General features: G+C 57.7%; 1 protein-coding gene across 2 annotated transcripts in view; it reads left to right on the top strand.

Annotated features, from left to right (window-relative positions):
• COL5A1 (collagen type V alpha 1 chain) overlaps positions 1-8,814 on the top strand; it is a 209,079-nt gene extending 200,265 nt beyond the window's left edge. For both annotated transcript variants that reach the window (XM_010372767.2, XM_010372766.2), the window contains exon 66: positions 6,430-8,814. In XM_010372767.2, the coding sequence (XP_010371069.1) occupies positions 6,430-6,576 (147 nt within the window). In that variant the 3' untranslated portion in view covers positions 6,577-8,814. The remainder of the gene's footprint in view (positions 1-6,429) is intronic.
• The last annotated feature ends 9,805 nt before the right edge of the window (positions 8,815-18,619 follow it).

Here is an 18,619-nt window from a genome sequence, read left to right as displayed (position 1 = left end):
CTCGAGACTGCCCCTCCCAGGGCTGCCAGGGCTATCGCACAGGTCCGGGATGTGCCTGCGTGTCCTGGAGGTGTTTAGGGTGCAGCTGTGCCCCAGGATCCCAGGCTTGTGGGAGCCTCAGACATGTCCCCCTCGTGTGGCCTTTTAGAGGTTGGAGGTGGGAGTCGTTGAGAAGCCCAGTCTGTGGGTCTTCCTGTCACTGACATTGGAGCCCGTTCTCTCCACTACTGATTCCTGCAGAAAGCACCCCTTAGCGCTTGGGTCCTTTTGTGTTGCTAGAAAGGAACGCCTGAGGCTGGGTAAATGGGAAGCGGTTTACCTGGTTCCCAGCTCTGCAGGCTGTGCAGGAAGGTGGTGTGGTGCCAGCATCTGCATCCAGTGATGACCTCAGGCTGCTTCCAGTCTCGGGAAGGTGAAGGGGCCGGGGTGTGGAAGGCACGGGAGAGAGGAAGCGAGGGGGTGCCAGGCCCTTTTTTCAGCTCTCATGGGAACTAGTCAAGCGAGAACTCGCTCATTACCCCAAGAGCAGCACCAAGCCCCGTGACCCAGACGCCTCCCACCAGGCCCACCTCCAACACTGGGACCACATTTCAATGGGAGATTTGGAGGGGGCAAACGTCCAAGCCATGGCACCGACCCAGGCCAGCTCCTGAGGGGAATGGGGCTGGCGTTAGGGCCAGCCCTGCAGGGTGCCCTCCTCTGAGCAGCACAGATGGGTCCTCAGAGTGAGGCCCGGGCAGGCAGGAAAGCCAGAGGGTGGCGCTGACTGAGAATGCCAGGCCCGTCTGTAGCCCTGGGAGCAGAGTGGACCTGGGTTCCAATCCCGCCTCCCCCTGCACAGCACCGCTGGGGAGCACCTGGCCCTCAGCCATAGGACGCTCAGCTCCTTTTCTCTGCTGCCCAAGGGCTACACTGAGGGTTAAAGCTGTGTCTCCCAAGGCCATCCCGCGGCCACTGGGAGTACTTGCCACCGCCACTGCCTTCTGTGATAGGTTGGGGTCAGTACTTCAGATCTGACTGTGGAATATGCAGAACTCATCCCTGTGTAAGGCTGATGGATCCATATCCCTGGAAAGAGGCATTTAAAAATGCCAGGGACCTTACCCGTCCTCCCCAAATGAGGATAATGTAGCACCTGCCTCACAGGGCTTTCTGGGGAGCATATCAAACCATGCCTTTAGAGCTCAGAATTGTGTCTGACTCACTACAAGCCCTGGATAAGCACCCAGTTCTTGTGACTATTTTTAGATAATAATATGGACCACCAAGTGTCAGGCAGTAAGCATGGAGGTGAAGAGAAATCAGAAACCCTCTAAAGGAGAGGCAGGACCTGGAGTGACAGACCCCTGAGTTTGGCTTTGAGCTTCCTGGCTTCCATGGCAAAAAGGGAAACTAGTTGGCCCAGTGGGTGTTGTCTGGTAAAGGGAGAGGAACAGCTTTCCAGAGAGGGGAACGTTTCCTGGAAGACAATGCTAGAAAGATGGATCCCACAGAGGACCTGTGGAGGTTAAAGGGCAGGCCAGACCCCAGCTCCCTAATCTGGCTTAGACAGGCTCCCGCTGCCTTTAAGGCCGTCCTGGAAGATCCAACTTCTTTCATCCCAGTTCCTCTTGATGCTCCTGCCCCTACTCATTCCGTCAGCAAAATCCACTTCTGGGAGGTCCCAGAAGTCTTCGGCAATGCTTTCTGACTCAGAACCTGACTTCCTGGCTGCACCTGCATCCCGGGATAGGGTCAAGCTGGGATGGTTTAAACTCCACCAGCAGAGAGGGCTGTTGCTCAGCCCACTGTCTCCCGGTGATGAGGGTGTGCTGTTGGCATCTGGACATGTAACTCTGCCAGTCTTGGGTGTGCCAAACGCCACCAGAAACACTCCCCACTTCCGAATGTGAACCTCCGATACCAGTATTCCCTTCTTTCTACGTACGCAAAACCTGAGGCCCAGAGAGTTACGGCGGCTCGCCCAAGGTCCCCAGGTGTGGCAGCGCTGAGGCTCCTAATTCCCACTGCAGCATTCGTCTCACCATAGCCCCTTCCTGGCATAGTTGCAGCTTGAATACCTCGGTTGACAGTTACCTTACTACCTCCTGAGACAGCCCAGGCCGTGGCTACAGAGCCTCAGGATAAGGAAGCTCTTCTGAGAACTGGGCTCAAGTCTACTTGTCTGTAACATCCGCCCATCACCTCCTGGTTCTGGTCCCATCAGCCATGCGGAGGGAACGGGGTCCAAGAGCAATTTCCCAGCAAGCCCCTCTGACATCAAGGCCCGATGGCTCTCTGACAGGGGACTGCAGGCTGTTTGACGTTCTTGGCCTCCACCCACTAGACGCCAGTAGGAGCCGCCCTACCGAGTGACAGCAACTCAGAATGTCTCCAGACACATCTCCCAGGGCCAAAATCTCCCCCATGGAGAAGCACCGTTCTACATAGAGAACTAAGGTTTGAAGGGAGTGCAGAGGGTTCACCTGCTGCAAGGGCATAGAGGACCTGTTCCTTCCTCTTCCCCATGGAACCCAAAGAAGCTGGCACTTCTGGGGCCGAGGATCAGGACCCTCGAAGCCGAGAACCAAGTGCAGCTGCCATCCAGACCGCGCCACGTCCTCAGGCAGTCAGCAGCGTGGGTCTGGTTAGCCACCCAGTGCTACAAATCAGGAGACACTGGCTCGCTCTCTCACCCCTTCCCCATGGTGGGCGTTCCTGAGTTCCAGGACTGTCCTTGGAGTGCCTTTGCACACAGAGACGGGACTGGAAACACGGGGCTACCCAGACTGCACTCTGGGCTGGGAGAGGAGAAGCAGCTCCCTCCCCAGGGCCGTTTTACTTCTGGAAAGCAAAGATTCTGACTTTGAAAAGATGGAGAGAGAATGGCTCAAAACTGCATAACCCCAGAGGGCAGAGGCAGGCTGTGTGGCCAGGCTGGACGGGAGGTTTGCGTGGAATGGTGGGCAGTGGCAGCAGTGTGGAGCTGGGGTGCGGGGCGGCCATGGGGGTGGCGTGCAGGGACGCTGGCCTAGACTGGCAGGTGCGCTGCTGACCCTCGTCCCTGACAAGCCCAGCCACAATTTGAAAAGTCACAACCCTCTCATTTAATTACGGGGGCTGCTGCAGGAGGCCCTGATGCCCCGAACTCGGGCCAGCGGCAAAAGCCCTGCCTCGGCCCCCGGAGGTCTGCGTGATTCATACTGTAATAACGGCCCAAGAAATTGGAATTCCAACGCAGGCATCGTTTGGCTGGGACGCCTGATTGACGGGGCCGCTGAGCGGGCCCAGTGGAGAGGCACAAATCACCTGCAGGAGGGCCCAGGCACCGCGCCGCATAAATCCTGGTGTTTGTGCAGCTTTCGGCGCCTCCGGGGGGCCGTTCCTGGCCTGTAATGGTTATTTATGCCTCTGGAATAACGGGGTAACAGAGCGGCTTGCAGTGGCCTACTTTAAATACGCCCCTCTCTAAGCGCTCTGATAATTGGAGCAGAGGGGTCCCATAAATCCCCTGAAATCACCAGACAGTTCAGCAAACGCTGCCCATCCCTCCGGGGAGAGACTGATGCCATCGTCGAGAAGGGCTGTGACCGATGCCACCGCTGAGAAGAACTGCTTGCCCGGCCTCCTGGGTGGATGAGAAAGGCCGGGCACTGCCCTGCTGGCTTCCTGACCTGTCGCCAAGCTCACGTAGCTCCCCAGGACAGCGCTGCCTTGCAGTGGCCCAGCGAAGCCAGGCCTGATCATCTCACTGGACTCCTTGAGTGGGACCAGGCGAGGGAGCAGAGGCCTGAGGAGAGAGGCCTAGACAGGCAGGGGTGGTCTCTCGCTCCTCGCCAGTGGGAAGGGTGAGGAGGTCAGTACCCCCAGGGCTTCACCCCTGGAGGGTATGGGTGGCCGCCTCTCATTGAATATCCTGTGTCCAGCCCTGCTGCCTACCCATCCTTCCCAGCCACTGCAGAGCTGCGACTGGCCCTGCCCTCCTTCTCCATGGGAGAGCTGTGGCCACCCCCAGGCAGGCTTGTGGGACAGCAGCATCCCAGCTGCGTTCTGCAGGGCTGAGCTGGCCACAGGGTGCTGTCTGCCCCACACTCAGCATTCTGTGGAACCGTGTGCTTTCGCTGTCGAGCCCCGGGGCGCCCTGTGGTGAGGTCCTTTAGGACAGCATTTCTCAAAGGCCAGTCATGAACACGCCTATCAGAATTATCTGAGATGCCCATTTTTAAAAATGCGGATTCTGAGTCCCACCCCAGCCTGACGGAATCAGCCTCTCTGGGCGGGGGTCAGAGCTGCATGGGGTTAACCAGCTCCCCGAGAACTCGCGTTCGCTCTGAAGTTCCAATCCCAACTTGAAAATCATTCCAGGCCGAGCCAGCTGCAGTAAGGAGAAAGGTGTTCCTATCCAGGCAGGGGTGTGAGAAGGGCAGGGTTGTGGGGAGAAGTGGACATTAGCACGTGAAGCTCGAGAGTCTCGTGGGTAATACCAGGAATGCATGCAGGGGAGCTGAGCTTCGTTCATTCTCACAGTGCGTCTATGACAGTGGCGTGCCCATTTTCCAGCTGAGGAAACTGAGTCACAGAAAGCGAATTGGTTATCCATTGCTTGTAACCAATTAGCCCCCCAAATTTAGCAGCTTAAAACCACAGATGTTTATCTCACTCCGTGTCCGAGCGTCAGAAGCCTGGGAGAGGCGCGGCTGGCTGGCTGTAGCTCAGGGTCTCTTAGTCCACTCACTGCCACGACAAATCTCACCAGCTGCGTGGCTCATAAGCAACAGAGATTTGTCACCCACAGCTCTGGAGGCTGGAAGTCTGTGACCAGGTTGCCAGCAAGGCAGGCTCTGGTGAGCTCCCCTCCAGGTTGCAGATAGCAGCTTCTCACTGCACCCTCACGCGGCGGTCTCTTGGGTGCCTCTTTTATAGGGGCACTAATACCACTCATGGTGCTCCACTCTCAGGACCTCCTCAGCTCCCATCCAACGGCCCCACCTCCTAACACCATCCTTGGGAACGGGAACATTAAGATCACAGCCGGGGAGAATAAGGCCCTTCACGGCCACGCCCTCCCCATAGGTCAGGGAACGGAACACCGGGAGAGCTGGAGCTGTTGTCTGCTATGGAAATCTCTGGCCTGGGAGCCTGTGCTGGGCCCTCTGCAGGGCTGCATCCTGGGGACACTGCCTCCCACCCCGGAGGGAACCCTGGCTGGCTCGACTTGCTTATCTGATCATTTCTTCTGGGGATGGGGCAGTGGAAGATCCTTCCCAGGCCCAGATCCCGCTGAGACTGTAAATCCGGTCTGGGTCTGAGGTGGCAAAAGCCATTGCTCAGCATGCGTTTGCAGGCTCCTGGTTTGCGGGAAAGATGCGGCCTCCGGGGCCCCTGTCTTGGGGGAAGTTGACAGGACAGCAGGGCCAGCTCAGCCTCAGTAATAAATGCCCTGAACACCGGGAGTTACATTTGGGTGGCTTTGGGGAGGGACCAAAGAATCACACACCTTCGCTGCCTGTGTTCTGTCATGTCACACCTTTGCCGCCTGTGTTCTCACACCTTCGCCACCTGTGTTCTGTCTCACACCTTCGCTGCCTGTGTTCTCACACCTTCACCGCCTGTGTTGTCTCACACCTTCGCCGCCTGTGTTCTGTCTCACACCTTCGCCGCCTGTGTTCTGTCTCACACCTTCGCCTCCTGTGTTCTGGGAGGGAGGAGGCCTCTCCTAGGCTTCCATCCCCCACCCCAGCACCCAGGGTTGTGCTGGTTTGAGCAAGGGATGGGTGCCGACACATCCTGCAGGTCAGGTTCATTGCGCTACCCCTGCCCTCTGTGCCTCAGTTTACCTACGACTCCTCTGGACCAGAGGGTGTAGAAGGTCCCCACCCCTTCCCATACTTGTGAAGGTGAAGACCCAGCCCACCGAGTGCCTAAGGTGGTGTGAGGCAGGGGATCGTAGGGGGGATCTTACTTGGCTCAAGGCTCTGCCGGTGCCAACTTGGACTCTTTCCTTTGCTAACCCAGAGCCTCCCTTTGATTTTCCCATGTGCCCTGCTTGTTCTGTAGCTGGCCCTGGGTCCTGGGGGGCTGCCTGGAAGCAAATACCTGGGGTATCACAAGGAGTCTGGACTGGGCACGGGGCGAAGGCTGATCAGCTTCGATTCTGTGTGCGCCCCAGATGCACCTGAAGCCTTGGGAGGGTCCTGTCGCCTCGCTGATGCCCACCCCACCCCCTTCCCACCTGTGCAAGGGGGACTCTCCGGACATCCACAGGGGTTAAGTGCATGCTCTGATCAGCCGTATTTCCTCCAACACTCGCCCAGGCAAGCACAGCCATGGGTGGGAGACAGGACACCAGCCCAGGTTTCCGAGCCAGCCAAAGTGTGGGGGGCGCGACTGGTAAACCCCAAGACCCCCTACTGTTCTTACCCACCGGCCACCTGTCTCCCTCTTCCCCAGACCAAGAAAGGCTACCAGAAGACGGTTCTGGAGATCGACACCCCCAAAGTGGAGCAGGTGCCCATCGTGGACATCATGTTCAATGACTTCGGTGAAGCGTCACAGAAATTTGGATTTGAAGTGGGGCCAGCTTGCTTCATGGGCTAGGAGCCGCGGAGCCCGGGCTCCCGAGAGCAACCTCGTGACCTCAGCATGCCGTTCGTTCGTGAGTGTCCCGTGCATGTCCTGATCCTGGACAGTGAAGGCTTCTCCCTCCCCTCCCGCCTGACTTCATCTGCGCCTCGGCACCGCGGGGCGTGGGACCCCAGCCCGGAGAGAACAGAGGGAAGGAGCCGCGCCCCCACCTGGAGCCGAATCACATGACCTAGCTGCACCACAGTGCCTGGGCCCGCCCCACGCTCTGTCCACACCCACGCGCCCCGGGAGCGGGGCCACGCCTCCGGCCCCCCAGCTCGCCTGACCAATCCTGTTCGTGAATAGCTGGCAGGGGTTGGGGGAGGGACTGCCAGATTTGGACACTGTATTTTTTTTCTAAATTCAACTTGAAGATGCGTATTTCCCCTGACCTTCAAAACATGTTCCGAGGTAAGCCTTGTAAAGGTCATCCCACCGTCACCAAAGCCTCCGTTTTTAACGACCCCCAACACGATCCATTTAGAGGCCAAATGTCATTCTGCAGGTGCCTTCCCGATGGATTAAAGGTGCTTATGTTTTTGTGAGTTTTAAGTAAATATTTGTATTGTATTGTTATAAATGTTAAGTGTGCCTGGCTTTCAATCATGCACGGAAACCCAGTCTCAGTCCCGCGGACAGAATGGGCGAGGCATGGATTCTGGGTTGCAGTACAGTTCTGATTAGAAATAGGAAGTCTCCTCCCACCCCCGCCCTGGCCAAGAACGTGCAATAAATTGGAGATTTACCCGAGGCAGCAAGAATTGATGCTGCCGTTGAAAAGCAGGTACCAGTGCCCCTTTTCAGACAGTGTTTGATTCACTCTAGACCTTTTTTTAATAGGGAGGGAAAGAATTTGATATTTTACTTTTTTCTACATGCACTTAGACTAAAACACAGGTTTAGATTAATTTTATTTGCTTCCTTTTTCCGCTTTTCTTCCCGCAGAGCCTGATGGGAGAATGTCCAGGGCAGGGAAACCACATTTTTTGTAGGTGATAACTCAATGAAAATTGGTGCTTATTTTTTACACTTCTCTCTTGTGGTGCTATCTGTTTTAAGGTCTCCTTGAAGGCGCACCGGGGTACCTGGCCATGCCTCGTTCTCCCTGCTTTCTTAATCCTGTTATTGCCTCCACAGTCTGTTGCCAAGGACTTTAAGATCAATGCACGTCACTTTCCTTTCCACTGGGCAGGATAGCCAAGCACTCTCCCTCCTGCGCTCTCCTGCGCCCTCCCACCCCAGTGCGTCCACTCCCGAGGGCTGTTATGAGGACTGGGTTGTGCCTACTTGATTTGAAAACACACACAAGCAATAAAAAGCCTCTTCCTGCATTGTCTGTGATGTGACCATAGCGGATTGTATTTGGTTCCTGAATGTTTGTGGTGCTCATTTCTGTATTTGTTCCAAGCCGTTCAGTCGTGCCATGTGCTGCCTCGGTAGATGGAATGTTCAATGAACTCCATGAGTCTCTCCAGGGCTGCCTGCAGCACTTCTTTTCCAAGTAGCCGATTCGGATTCCCATCTCAAATGTCCTGGATGCGAGCGTCAGCAGCTCCAGAGCTCGGGGCGGGTCAGGTCCCCTTTGGGGAACCCTTTCCTGGCCATCGAGGTCGGGGGGCTGCCGTCTGCGGGCAGGAGGACCCGAGGGGCAGCCTGGAAAGGCGATCTCTTCACTGTGAAAAGTTGTCCAGGTGCAGCGCCTTTTCCTTCCACTGTGGGAAACGCAGGCTGGGCCCTCGGGGTGAGCCCGCGGGGCTCTGGTGCTGTCCCCCACCCCCACCCCCACCAGAACGCAGTTCCAGCTTAGGAAGCCACAACCAAGTCATCCAGGAGGAACACAATACCGCCAACGCGGCTTTTCCAAATTTCCCTGGAAAATAAGTCTTGCTCTTGCCAAAGAAAAGTCTGGCTTGGAGAGTCTCTGGAGCCCAGGATACCAGCATGTGCCAATGACTGTCACCTTCACCTCTTCAAAAGAAAAGCCATAGCTGAGGACTGCCCCGCTACGCCCCGTGGACTGCGTCTAGGTCATGTGATTCTGTTTTCATTTCTCATCCCATCCAATTTGTCCTTTTCTGCTGTCATTTGCTTCCTCTGTGGTCCCTTCAAAGTTGTTATAATTTGTACTGAACTTCAAAATATGTCCCATTCTCCCCAGACCACTCTTGCCACAGTATATTGCAATAAAATTACTTCTTATATTTGCAGAAATTCTTTTGGTGTAATTTTTTCCTCCCAATATATATAATTGGACAAACGCTGGTGGAAAGAAAAAATGGCAAGCCAAAAAAAAAAAAAAAAAAAAAAACCCAAGATAAAGATTTTAGGACATGAGGCCCTTTGAAATACAATGTCAATTGACGCATTGTACAGTTTCAAAAAATCCGGTAGACGTGTTGTAAGTTTTAACTGTAATGCCCAGGAAAGGATACCTTAAAATATTCTAAACTTGTGTAACAAAGGAATAATTGTAATAGATTTTCAATAAATCGAGTTGGCTGTTTCCACCCTAAACAGATGTGAGTGGCTGTCTTCTTAAGGGTGGCCAGGCCCCTCCCAGACAGGACTGCACACAGTCCCAGGACGCTAGGGGCTCTGAAGATAACCACACTGGCCACCTGGAGAAAGGAAGGGATGACCCCGGCCGTCCTTAGGTGGAGCTTGTCCCTCAGGAGAGGCCAAGGCTGGCATGAACAGCTTCGTGCCCTTGGGAGGATGTTAGAACATGGCTGGGCATCAGCCCAAGAGGTGAGTTTCAGCAACTGCTGGGCGTCCACACCACCGTGTACTGGCCTCACTCTTCACTCCGGGCAGTTAGCGCCCTGCAGGAATGTTCTGGAAGCTCTCCAGCACTGCCCTTCCAACTGTGTAGCAGGCTTAGACTCCCTGGCTCCTTGTGACTAGGGGTCGGGGAAGGCATGAGGCTCGTTCTAGCCAGTGACCTTGAGCCCACATGGCGTTCGCCACTTCCGGTCTGAAGGTGTGGTGCCCTCATGCATAACACCTGCCACATTTCATGGAGGGACTGCATCACCAGCAGGTTCCCTGAGTGAGCTCCCTGCCAGCTTGTGAGAACTGGTAGCAGGAGCAGGAGAAGCACATTTTTGCTTTGTTAAAGCCACTGATATCAGGGACTGTTTATTACTGCCGAAGAACCTAGGCCAGTGGGTCTCCAGCGGGGTCCGGGGACCAGCAGCAACGGCACCACCTTGTTAGAAGTGCCGATTCCTGAGCCCCATCCCAGACCGGCTGATCCAGATGCTCTGGGAGAGGGCTGAGTCATCTGAAAGCAGGCCTCTGGGCAACTCTGCTGCACGTTCAAGTCGGAGAGCCGGTGACCTAGGTGATCCTGAATTGTGTAGGTGCCTAAGGATGGGGCGACTTTCACAACAGAAGGGTATTCTGCAGCATTGCCCGGGGAAGCTGGGGCTGTTGTGAGAGGATGGGAGGCTGCTGACCCATGTCATCCACAGGCAGAGCATTGGGTATAATTGTTTGATCACTGTGATAGCTCAGAGGTAGATTACGAACTCATAGCCAGCAGCCCTTGGGGAGGAGGCTCGACATGAAATGATGATGGGCAGGCTGGATGCCTGGACTCTCTGTGGCAAGGTACTACGTGGCAGACCAGCTCTGGAAAGAGCCAGGAACAAAAGGAAACGGTCCACGAATCAAGGCTGTGCAGGGCTGGAAGAGGCAACCATTTCCCGACATCAACTGTTTAAATACCACATTGAGAGACGCCTTGAGGGACACAACGCCAATTAAAACTCAGTCGTCATGAATTTGAGCAGCCCATCCCTTTCTTAAAACCCCGGAGTAGATTAGGATGGCGCCTAATAAATGCACTTGAGTTGGGAAAGTGAAAAGTGACTCCGGCAATAGACGCTCGCAGTCGTCAAAGGGTGACGGGTCTGAAGGTCCCTGCCATCGCATCCAGAGCGGGAGAGAGAGCAAGGCAGGTGGGCGGACAGTCGGCGTGGTGCCTGCTGGTGGAGTGGCCAGAATCACACAGGTGGGCAGCTGATCTGTCCTCCAGAGAGGCTTCCTGCAGAGGGGCCCCAGCCTGGTCTGGAGGAGTCGGTGGCTCAGACTCACAATGACCCTTTGACCATCCCAGGCAGCAGGAGGCTTGAGGTCTGCTCAGCCTGCAGGGACTGCCCTCTCCTATGAAGTGCCCCGAGGGTGTGGGCAGGGAAGCCTGGGAAGGAAGGAGCCTCCCAGGAGCTGAGAGACTGGCAAATGCTCTGCTAGGGCAGAAGCCCCTTCCTGGGTGCAGCCTCTGGAGATGCTCCCTTTGCAACTGGCTCTGGAGATGACTGGAAAGAGTTTCATTTCAAGGCACCACCCAGGTAGAGGCCGGCAACCTGGAGGGCCCTCTCTTCCCCGGGTCAAGCTCCAGGACAAGCTAAGTGAGGCTAGGCCAGGGGAAAGCCAAGGTCCTGTTGGGGGTGCCCTGGAGACAGAGTGACTCTCATCCAGGGGGTTACAATGCGACTCCTCCCCGCTGCCTGCAGGCACAGAGCTCAGCTACCTGCCAGCTTCATCTGAGGCAAGCACTGTGAACTCAGCCTCCAAGTGAAGCAACCAAGGCTAAGGCTCCCAAGTGAGGCCCGCCCCTGGCTCCTCTGTGCGCCTCGCCTCACCCCTAAGACCCTGGCTGATAAAAGCACCTGCCTGCAAGCTTGGCTGGAGGTCCGGCACTGGGCCTGGTGCCCCATGAGTGTTCACAATGAGTGTCCCCAGGAACGTGAGCAGAGCAGCTGGGCTCAGCCCCCACACCTCTGCCTCCCACCGTCATGGACCCAGCGATTTCCTCAGCAAGCACCTGAACATGTCCTGGCCTGGGCTGAGTCTCCTGAAGACAGGGTGCCGGTCCCCAGTCTCAGCCTTGGAGATGAGATCCGCTCCCTGCCCACCGCGTCCCTGTGAGAAAGACGGAGGCTGGGGCCGGGGCTGTGTCGCCGCTCACTGCGTCTCATGAGCCCAGAGTGGGACTCGCGTGGAAAGCCCCAACAGGAGTGGGTGTCACTGTCCTTTCGTTTTAAGCATTCCCAGAGGGCTGGGTTGATCCTTGCTGGATGAGGGAAAACGTCTATCCCCACGAAAGAGAAAGCAGGTTGTCAGTTGCCATCCGGAGCGGGAATTCAAGCTTCCTGTATCGGAAGAGATGTCCCTCAGCCCCCTTTATCCTAGCACTAGTGCCCTGGGCCCAAAGGGTGTCCTCAGCATGACCGAGAGGAAGGAAGGCAGGAGGGGAAATGTGTGCACAGCAGCTTGGCGGGGTACAGAGGCTTTGCCAAGAGGCCTTGTCCCTGCAAAGCTGGGCCCCTGGGCTCCAGGTGTGGGGTGAGGGAACCTCCTTGCCTGCCAGGGCCCTTGGCCACCAAGATCCTAGCCCGCCTCAGGCAGTGGCTTCCATGTGGGCCACGGGTGGGCTTCTATGTGGATGTGCATAGAGACCCCTGGCTCTCAGCCAACCTGGCTGGCTGGGGCCCAGGAGGGCTGAGATCCAACCAATTTCTCCGTCACAGGGAGGCCGGCGGCTGAGCCATGGCACAGTTGTGACCCAGAGTTGTGGGACTCCCCTCGCACCCGTCATGCAAGGGGAGTCCCATGATTTCTCGAGGTTGTAGGTGGCAGCTCTGGGAAGTTTCCTGGGGAGAAGGAATCCTGGAGCGGGGGTGCATGCCCCCAGTCTGCCTTCCTTGCCTTCCTCCTCCCACTATTCACCATTTATCCATCCATCCATCCGTCCATTCACACATTCATTCACCCTTTCATTCATCCATTCATCTATCCATCCATTCACCCATCTATTCACCATTTATCTGTCCATCCATCCATCCATTCATCTATCCATCCATCCATCTATTCATCATTTATCCATCCATCCATCCATCCATCCATCCACTCTTTCATTCATCCATTCATTCCTCCATTCCTTCAGTGGCAGTTCATTGACCATCTGCTGTGTGCCAGGTGGGAGCAGCAAGGGAGAACCCACCCTCAAGGAGATGTCACTCCAGGGGACACGGGCTGACCAAGACCCACAAGGCAGGGGTGAGGTGTGCCCAGAGGAATGAGACCTGAGGGAATGTAAAGGGGAGGAGACAATGTGCATATGTGTGGTGTGTGTGTGTGTGTGATGTGCATGTGTGTATGGCACGTGTGTATGGCACATGTGTGTGCATGTGCTATGTGGTGTGTGTATTTGGCACATGCTATTTGTGTTTATGTGAAGCGTGTGTGGTGTGTGTGTACCTGTGTGTGTAGTGTGCCTGTGTGTGGTGTGTGTGTCTGTGGGGAGCTGTGCCTGTGTATGTGGTGTGTGTGCCTGTGTGTGTATGGTGTGTGTGTGGTGTATGCCTGTGTGTGGGGGTGGTGTCTGTGCGTGTGCCTGTGTGGTGTGTGTGCTGGTGTGTGTGTGCGCGTGCCTGTGGAGGGGCGTGCCTGTGGAGGGGCGTGCCTGTGGAGGGGTGTGCCTGTGTGTGTGTGGTGTGTTTCTGTGTATATGGTGTGTGTGCCTGTGTGTGTGGTTTGTGCTGCATCTGTATAGTGTGTGTGTGGCTGTGGTGTGTGTGCCTCTGTGTATGGGTGTGCCTGTGTGTGTGGTGTGTTATGTTTCTGTGTGTGGTGTGTGCCTATGTGTGTGCTTGTGGGGAGTGTGCCTGTGTGTGTGGTGTGTGTTTCTGTGTGTGGTGTGTGCGCCTGTGGGGAGTGCGCCTGTGTGTGGTGTGTGCTGCATGTGTATAGTGTGTGTGCCTGCATGTGCATGGTGTGTACCTGTGTATGTGGTGTGCGTGCTTGTGTGTGCCTGTGTGTACGGGGTGTGTAGTGTGTGGGGGGTGAGGATTGAAGTGCTCTCCCAGATGACCAGGGCTGCTGGGAAGGTTCTCTGCCTGGAGCCCAGTGGGCAGGAAGGACCTTGCAGGAGAGAGAACAACAGGGCAGAGGCCAGAGGGAAGGGGGAGAGGGAGGGGAAGCGGGAGGGGCTGGTGTGGCCTGAGCAGAGACGGGGAGGGAAGCCGCATGGGGGGCGGCGCAGACCCATGAGAGCGGGTCACGCTCCAGCTCCAGGTGTTTCAAAGGTGGGGTTGATGGGATTTGCTGAGAAGAGGCGGTCGGAAGGGAGAAGAGAGAATTCCAGAAGATGCTCGGCCACATGCATGACCCCCACAGGAGCACACATGCGTGCACACATGCTTCCCCACTGACAGGAACACACACATGCGTGGACACACGCTTCCCCACTGACAGGAACACACACACGCGTGCACACATGCTTCCCCACTGACAGGAGCGCACACACGCGTGGACACACGCTTCCCCACTGACAGGAACACACACACACATGCACACACGCTTCCCCACTGACAGCTGTGGCCTGGTGAGAATGGGCTGAGGACAGCTGCCTCAGCGACCCAGGCTCAGACACCACCAGTGCCCCATGTGGCCTCGTGGAATCTGCGGCTCAGAGCTCCTGTCTGCCCGTTTGCACGTAGGACCCATGAATGGAGGGGCACTCTGGCCATGTGGCCCCGCTCCTGTCCTGCAGATGTCTTGGTGACGAAACCCCATCCATGCATGAGGAGGAAGGTAGGGGCGTCCCTGGAGCTGGCCCGTGCCAGGCCAAAGTGCTGCTTTGAGCTGCCCAGGGCTGTCCTAGTGAATGTCCCCAGACTCTGACAGCCCAGGAGGGCCGGGAGCGTCTGCATTCGGGAGTCGGTTGGAGAAGGGGAAGAGGGGAGAGCAGGAAGCTTTCGTAGCTGCTCCAGGGCTGTCGGGCGGGGGCAGTTGCCTGACCCCCAGAACTTCACTGATGCTTACCCCCCATGCCCGCTGTGTGGGCCCAGCTCCCAGTGTGGACACCACCTCCTAGCTCTCACTGCCTCATGCAGGCCTCCAGGGCCTTCCCGAATCCATGCCTCCCAGGGCCGGGTCCTGGTTGTTCCCACTGGGGAGCTTCACCTCTTCATCACCAACAGGCATGGGCTCATACCCCCCAGCGAGCGCAGGAGCACACCCCCCAGGGAGCGCGGGAGCACACCCCCCAGTGAGTGCGGGATCACACCCCCCAGCGGGCGTGGGGTCACACCTCCCAGGGAGCGCAGGTTCACACCTCCCAGGGAGCATGGGGTCACACCCCCCAGTGAGCGTGGGAGCACACCCCCCAGCGAGCGCGGAGTCACACCCCCCAGTGAGCACGGGATCACATCCCCCAGCGGGCGCGGGGTCACAGCCCCCAGGGAGTGCAGGGTCACACCCCCCAGGGAGCACGGGAGCACACCCCCCAGCGAGCGCGGGGTCACACCCCCCCAGGGAGCGCGGGGTCACACCCCCCAGTGAGCGTGGGAGCACACCCCCCAGCGAGCGCGGGGTCACACCCCCCAGTGAGCGTGGGAGCACACCCCCCAGCGAGCGCGGAGTCACACCCCCCAGTGAGCGCGGGAGCACACCCCCCAGTGAGCGCGGAGTCACACCCCCCAGTGAGCGCGGGATCACATCCCCCAGCGGGCGCGGGGTCACAGCCCCCAGGGAGTGCAGGGTCACACCCCCCAGGGAGCACGGGAGCACACCCCCCAGCGAGCGCGGGGTCACATCCCCCAGCGGGCGCGGGGTCACAGCCCCCAGGGAGTGCAGGGTCACACCCCCCAGGGAGCACGGGAGCACACCCCCCAGCGAGCGCGGGATCACATCCCCCAGCGGGCGCGGGGTCACACCCCCCAGTGAGCGCGGGATCACATCCCCCAGCGGGCGCGGGATCACATCCCCCAGCGGGCGCGGGGTCACAGCCCCCAGGGAGTGCAGGGTCACACCCCCCAGGGAGCGCGGGAGCACACCCCCCAGCGAGCGCGGAGTCACACCCCCCAGTGAGCGCGGGATCACATCCCCCAGCGGGCGCGGGGTCACACCCCCCAGGGAGCACGGGAGCACACCCCCCAGCGAGCGCGGGGTCACACCCCCCCAGGGAGCACGGGAGCACACCCCCCAGCGAGCGCGGGGTCACAGCCCCCAGGGAGTGCAGGGTCACACCCCCCAGGGAGCACGGGAGCACACCCCCCAGCGGGCGCGGGGTCACAGCCCCCAGGGAGTGCAGGGTCACACCCCCCAGGGAGTGCAGGGTCACACCCCCCAGGGAGTGCAGGGTCACACCCCCCAGGGAGCACGGGAGCACACCCCCCAGTGAGCACGGGAGCACACCCCCCAGTGAGTGCGGGATCACACCCCCCAGCGGGCGTGGGGTCACACCCCCCAGGGAGCGCAGGTTCACACCTCCCAGGGAGCATGGGGTCACACCCCCCAGCGGGCGCGGGGTCACAGCCCCCAGGGAGTGCAGGGTCACACCCCCCAGGGAGTGCAGGGTCACACCCCCCAGGGAGTGCAGGGTCACACCCCCCAGGGAGCACGGGAGCACACCCCCCAGCGGGCGCGGGGTCACAGCCCCCAGGGAGTGCAGGGTCACACCCCCCAGGGAGTGCAGGGTCACACCCCCCAGGGAGCACGGGAGCACACCCCCCAGGGAGCACGGGAGCACACCCCCCAGGGAGCACGGGAGCACACCCCCAGCGAGCGCGGGGTCACACCCCCCAGGGAGCACGGGAGCACACCCCCAGCGAGCGCGGGAGCACACCCCCCAGGGAGCACGGGAGCACACCCCCCAGGGAGCACGGGAGCACACCCCCCAGTGAGCGCGGGGTCACAGCCCCCAGGGGAGCCACAGGTTCTGGATGGGACAAGGCCTGTGCTCAGCAAAATGCTCCTGGTGTTTCTTGGTGTCTGCCCATCAGTGGTCCCCAACCTGGCTGCCTGTCAGAGTCGCCCAGGGAGCCCCCTGAAAGTTCGCATTCTAGGTCCACCTCTAGGCCTTCTAAGCCTAGAAGGTAGAACCTGCGGTGCTTGAGGTCCCACACCCCACCCCATAGGGTTCTCTGCTCGGCTGCACTTGGAGCTCACTTCACTTCAGCTGCATGGAGACAATAGCCCCACCTGTCCCCACACACCTGCACTTCTGCAGGAAGGGGTCTCCCGTCAGAGCCCACAGCAGGCTGGGCCTGCAGCTGCATGAAGTCGAATACTAAAACCTCCTAAAGAGGGATGCAGGAAACCACACTGAATAAAGTTAGAGGTGCACACATGCAGCGTTATGTATGCGTTAAAGTTACAGCTGTGCACAAGTATCATTTTGTATGCTTTGGATGAAGTTAAGAGGTGTGCACACAAAGCACTGTGTGTGCTTTAGATGGAGTTGGAGGCGTGCCCATGTAACAGTGGGTGCTTTAGATGCAGACATAAAACGTAAGCATATATTTTACATACGTGTCATAGGAAACAGACCACTGCATGGAGATGTGGGAGTCAGATTTAAATATTTCTAATATAATGAAACCTACCCAGAACATGAAAGGGAGCCATTCATTCTGATCCAACAATCTCACAAATGAGACTTTGTCATGAAGACAATTTCAACAGAGGAGAAGAAACAGGCCGAGGATCCAACCGAAGCGAGGCAGGCCCATCCAGGGAGGTGATGTGGCCGTCTGAGGGTGCTGGATGTGCAACTGTAGCACATGGGAGGAGCAGACCCCGTGACAAGGTCCCACAGCCCTGGGGTGACCACTGAGGCGTGGGAGGCATAGATGCTTGTCCAGATTTCCCCTGACAAGGCAGCCTGCAAGGTGAGAATGCAGCATCGTCATCCTTGCCCAGGGGCCCGGTGAAGCCCATCCTGACCTGCCAGCGGCGTTCAAGGGTACAGTGCTCCCCCAGGAGAGCCTCTCCAGGCATACAAGGCTCAGGCACACAGCCTGTGTTCCCAGTGTGGTCAGGTCTCCAAAGGACTCTGAGGCCTGGGAGAGACTCCCCAGCTCCGTGGGCCATCCCCATCACGCCCTCAGCCTGGGGAAGCCGGCAGGGGTTGGAGGGACTGGGCTTGCTCCTCTTCCTGTCCTCCCAGCCCAAGCTGGGAGGACGTGCAGGCTGCCTTGGCTCGACTCGGGTTGGGTTGTAATGACCCATAGCCTCTCTTGGAGACTGGGGACTGTTTCTGTACCCCAGCCTGGAAAACATCCCTTTCTAGTAATACCCCAGGAGTGAATACTTCCACAAAAGCCACATGCACTTTCTGCCCCAAACATCTTGCTTTTTTTTCTTTCCAAATTGACAAATGGAAATCACGTAGGTTTGGGAGAAGCCGAATTCCCTGACATCTGTTGAGAACTGACATGTTCAACAGAGCAAGAATCTCACTATCCTTTGGGACTCTCTCAAACTCATTTTAAAACTAGAAGTCACTAGACTAGACTGAATGCTCCTTATAAGGGTGGGGATGATTTCAAAGACTTCCTAAAGGTGGGCGACTGACCATACAAGGGCAGCCTCCTCCGTGCTTGCATCCTTTACCACTGTATGACAAATGATCCCAAAGCCTGGAAGCTCAAAACCGTACCTGTGTATCATCTCACAGCTTCCCAGGGTCAGGAATCCAGAAACATCTCAGGGGGTCTCTGCCTTGGGATCCCTCTTGCCCCCAAATTGCAATCAAGGTGTCACCTTGCCCCAAATTTATAATCAAGGCAAATTTTGATTGCCCCAAAATTGCAATCAAGGTGTCACCCAGGGCTGGGGGCTTATCCGGGGCTCATCTGGGGACAGCTCCACTTCCAAGCTCACTCACGGCGGTTGGCAGGATTCGGGGCCCTGAGTGCCACTGGACTGAGGGCCTCAGGTGGTGACTGGCTGTTGGCTGGAGGCCACCCTCAGTTCTTTATGATGCGGGCCTCCCAGCACAGCCACCTGCTCCATCACAACCACAAGAGGAGAGTCTGCCAGCAAGATGGAAGTACCATCTTTTATGCCAATCACAGAAGGGATGCACCATGTCCCTTGCTATATTCTGTGGGTTAGAAGCAAATTACTACGCCCAGCCTGGATTCAAGGGGAGGGGACTCCACAAGGCTGAGGGTGCGGGAGTTGGGGAGCAGCGGTGCCAGCTTTCGGTCGGCCTGCTCAGCGT

This window comes from Rhinopithecus roxellana, chromosome 16 (assembly GCF_007565055.1).
Source record: "Rhinopithecus roxellana isolate Shanxi Qingling chromosome 16, ASM756505v1, whole genome shotgun sequence".
Classification (NCBI taxonomy): Eukaryota; Metazoa; Chordata; class Mammalia; order Primates; family Cercopithecidae; genus Rhinopithecus; species Rhinopithecus roxellana.
Note: the sequence above shows the minus strand (reverse complement) of the source record. Positions and strands in the feature narration are given on the sequence as shown.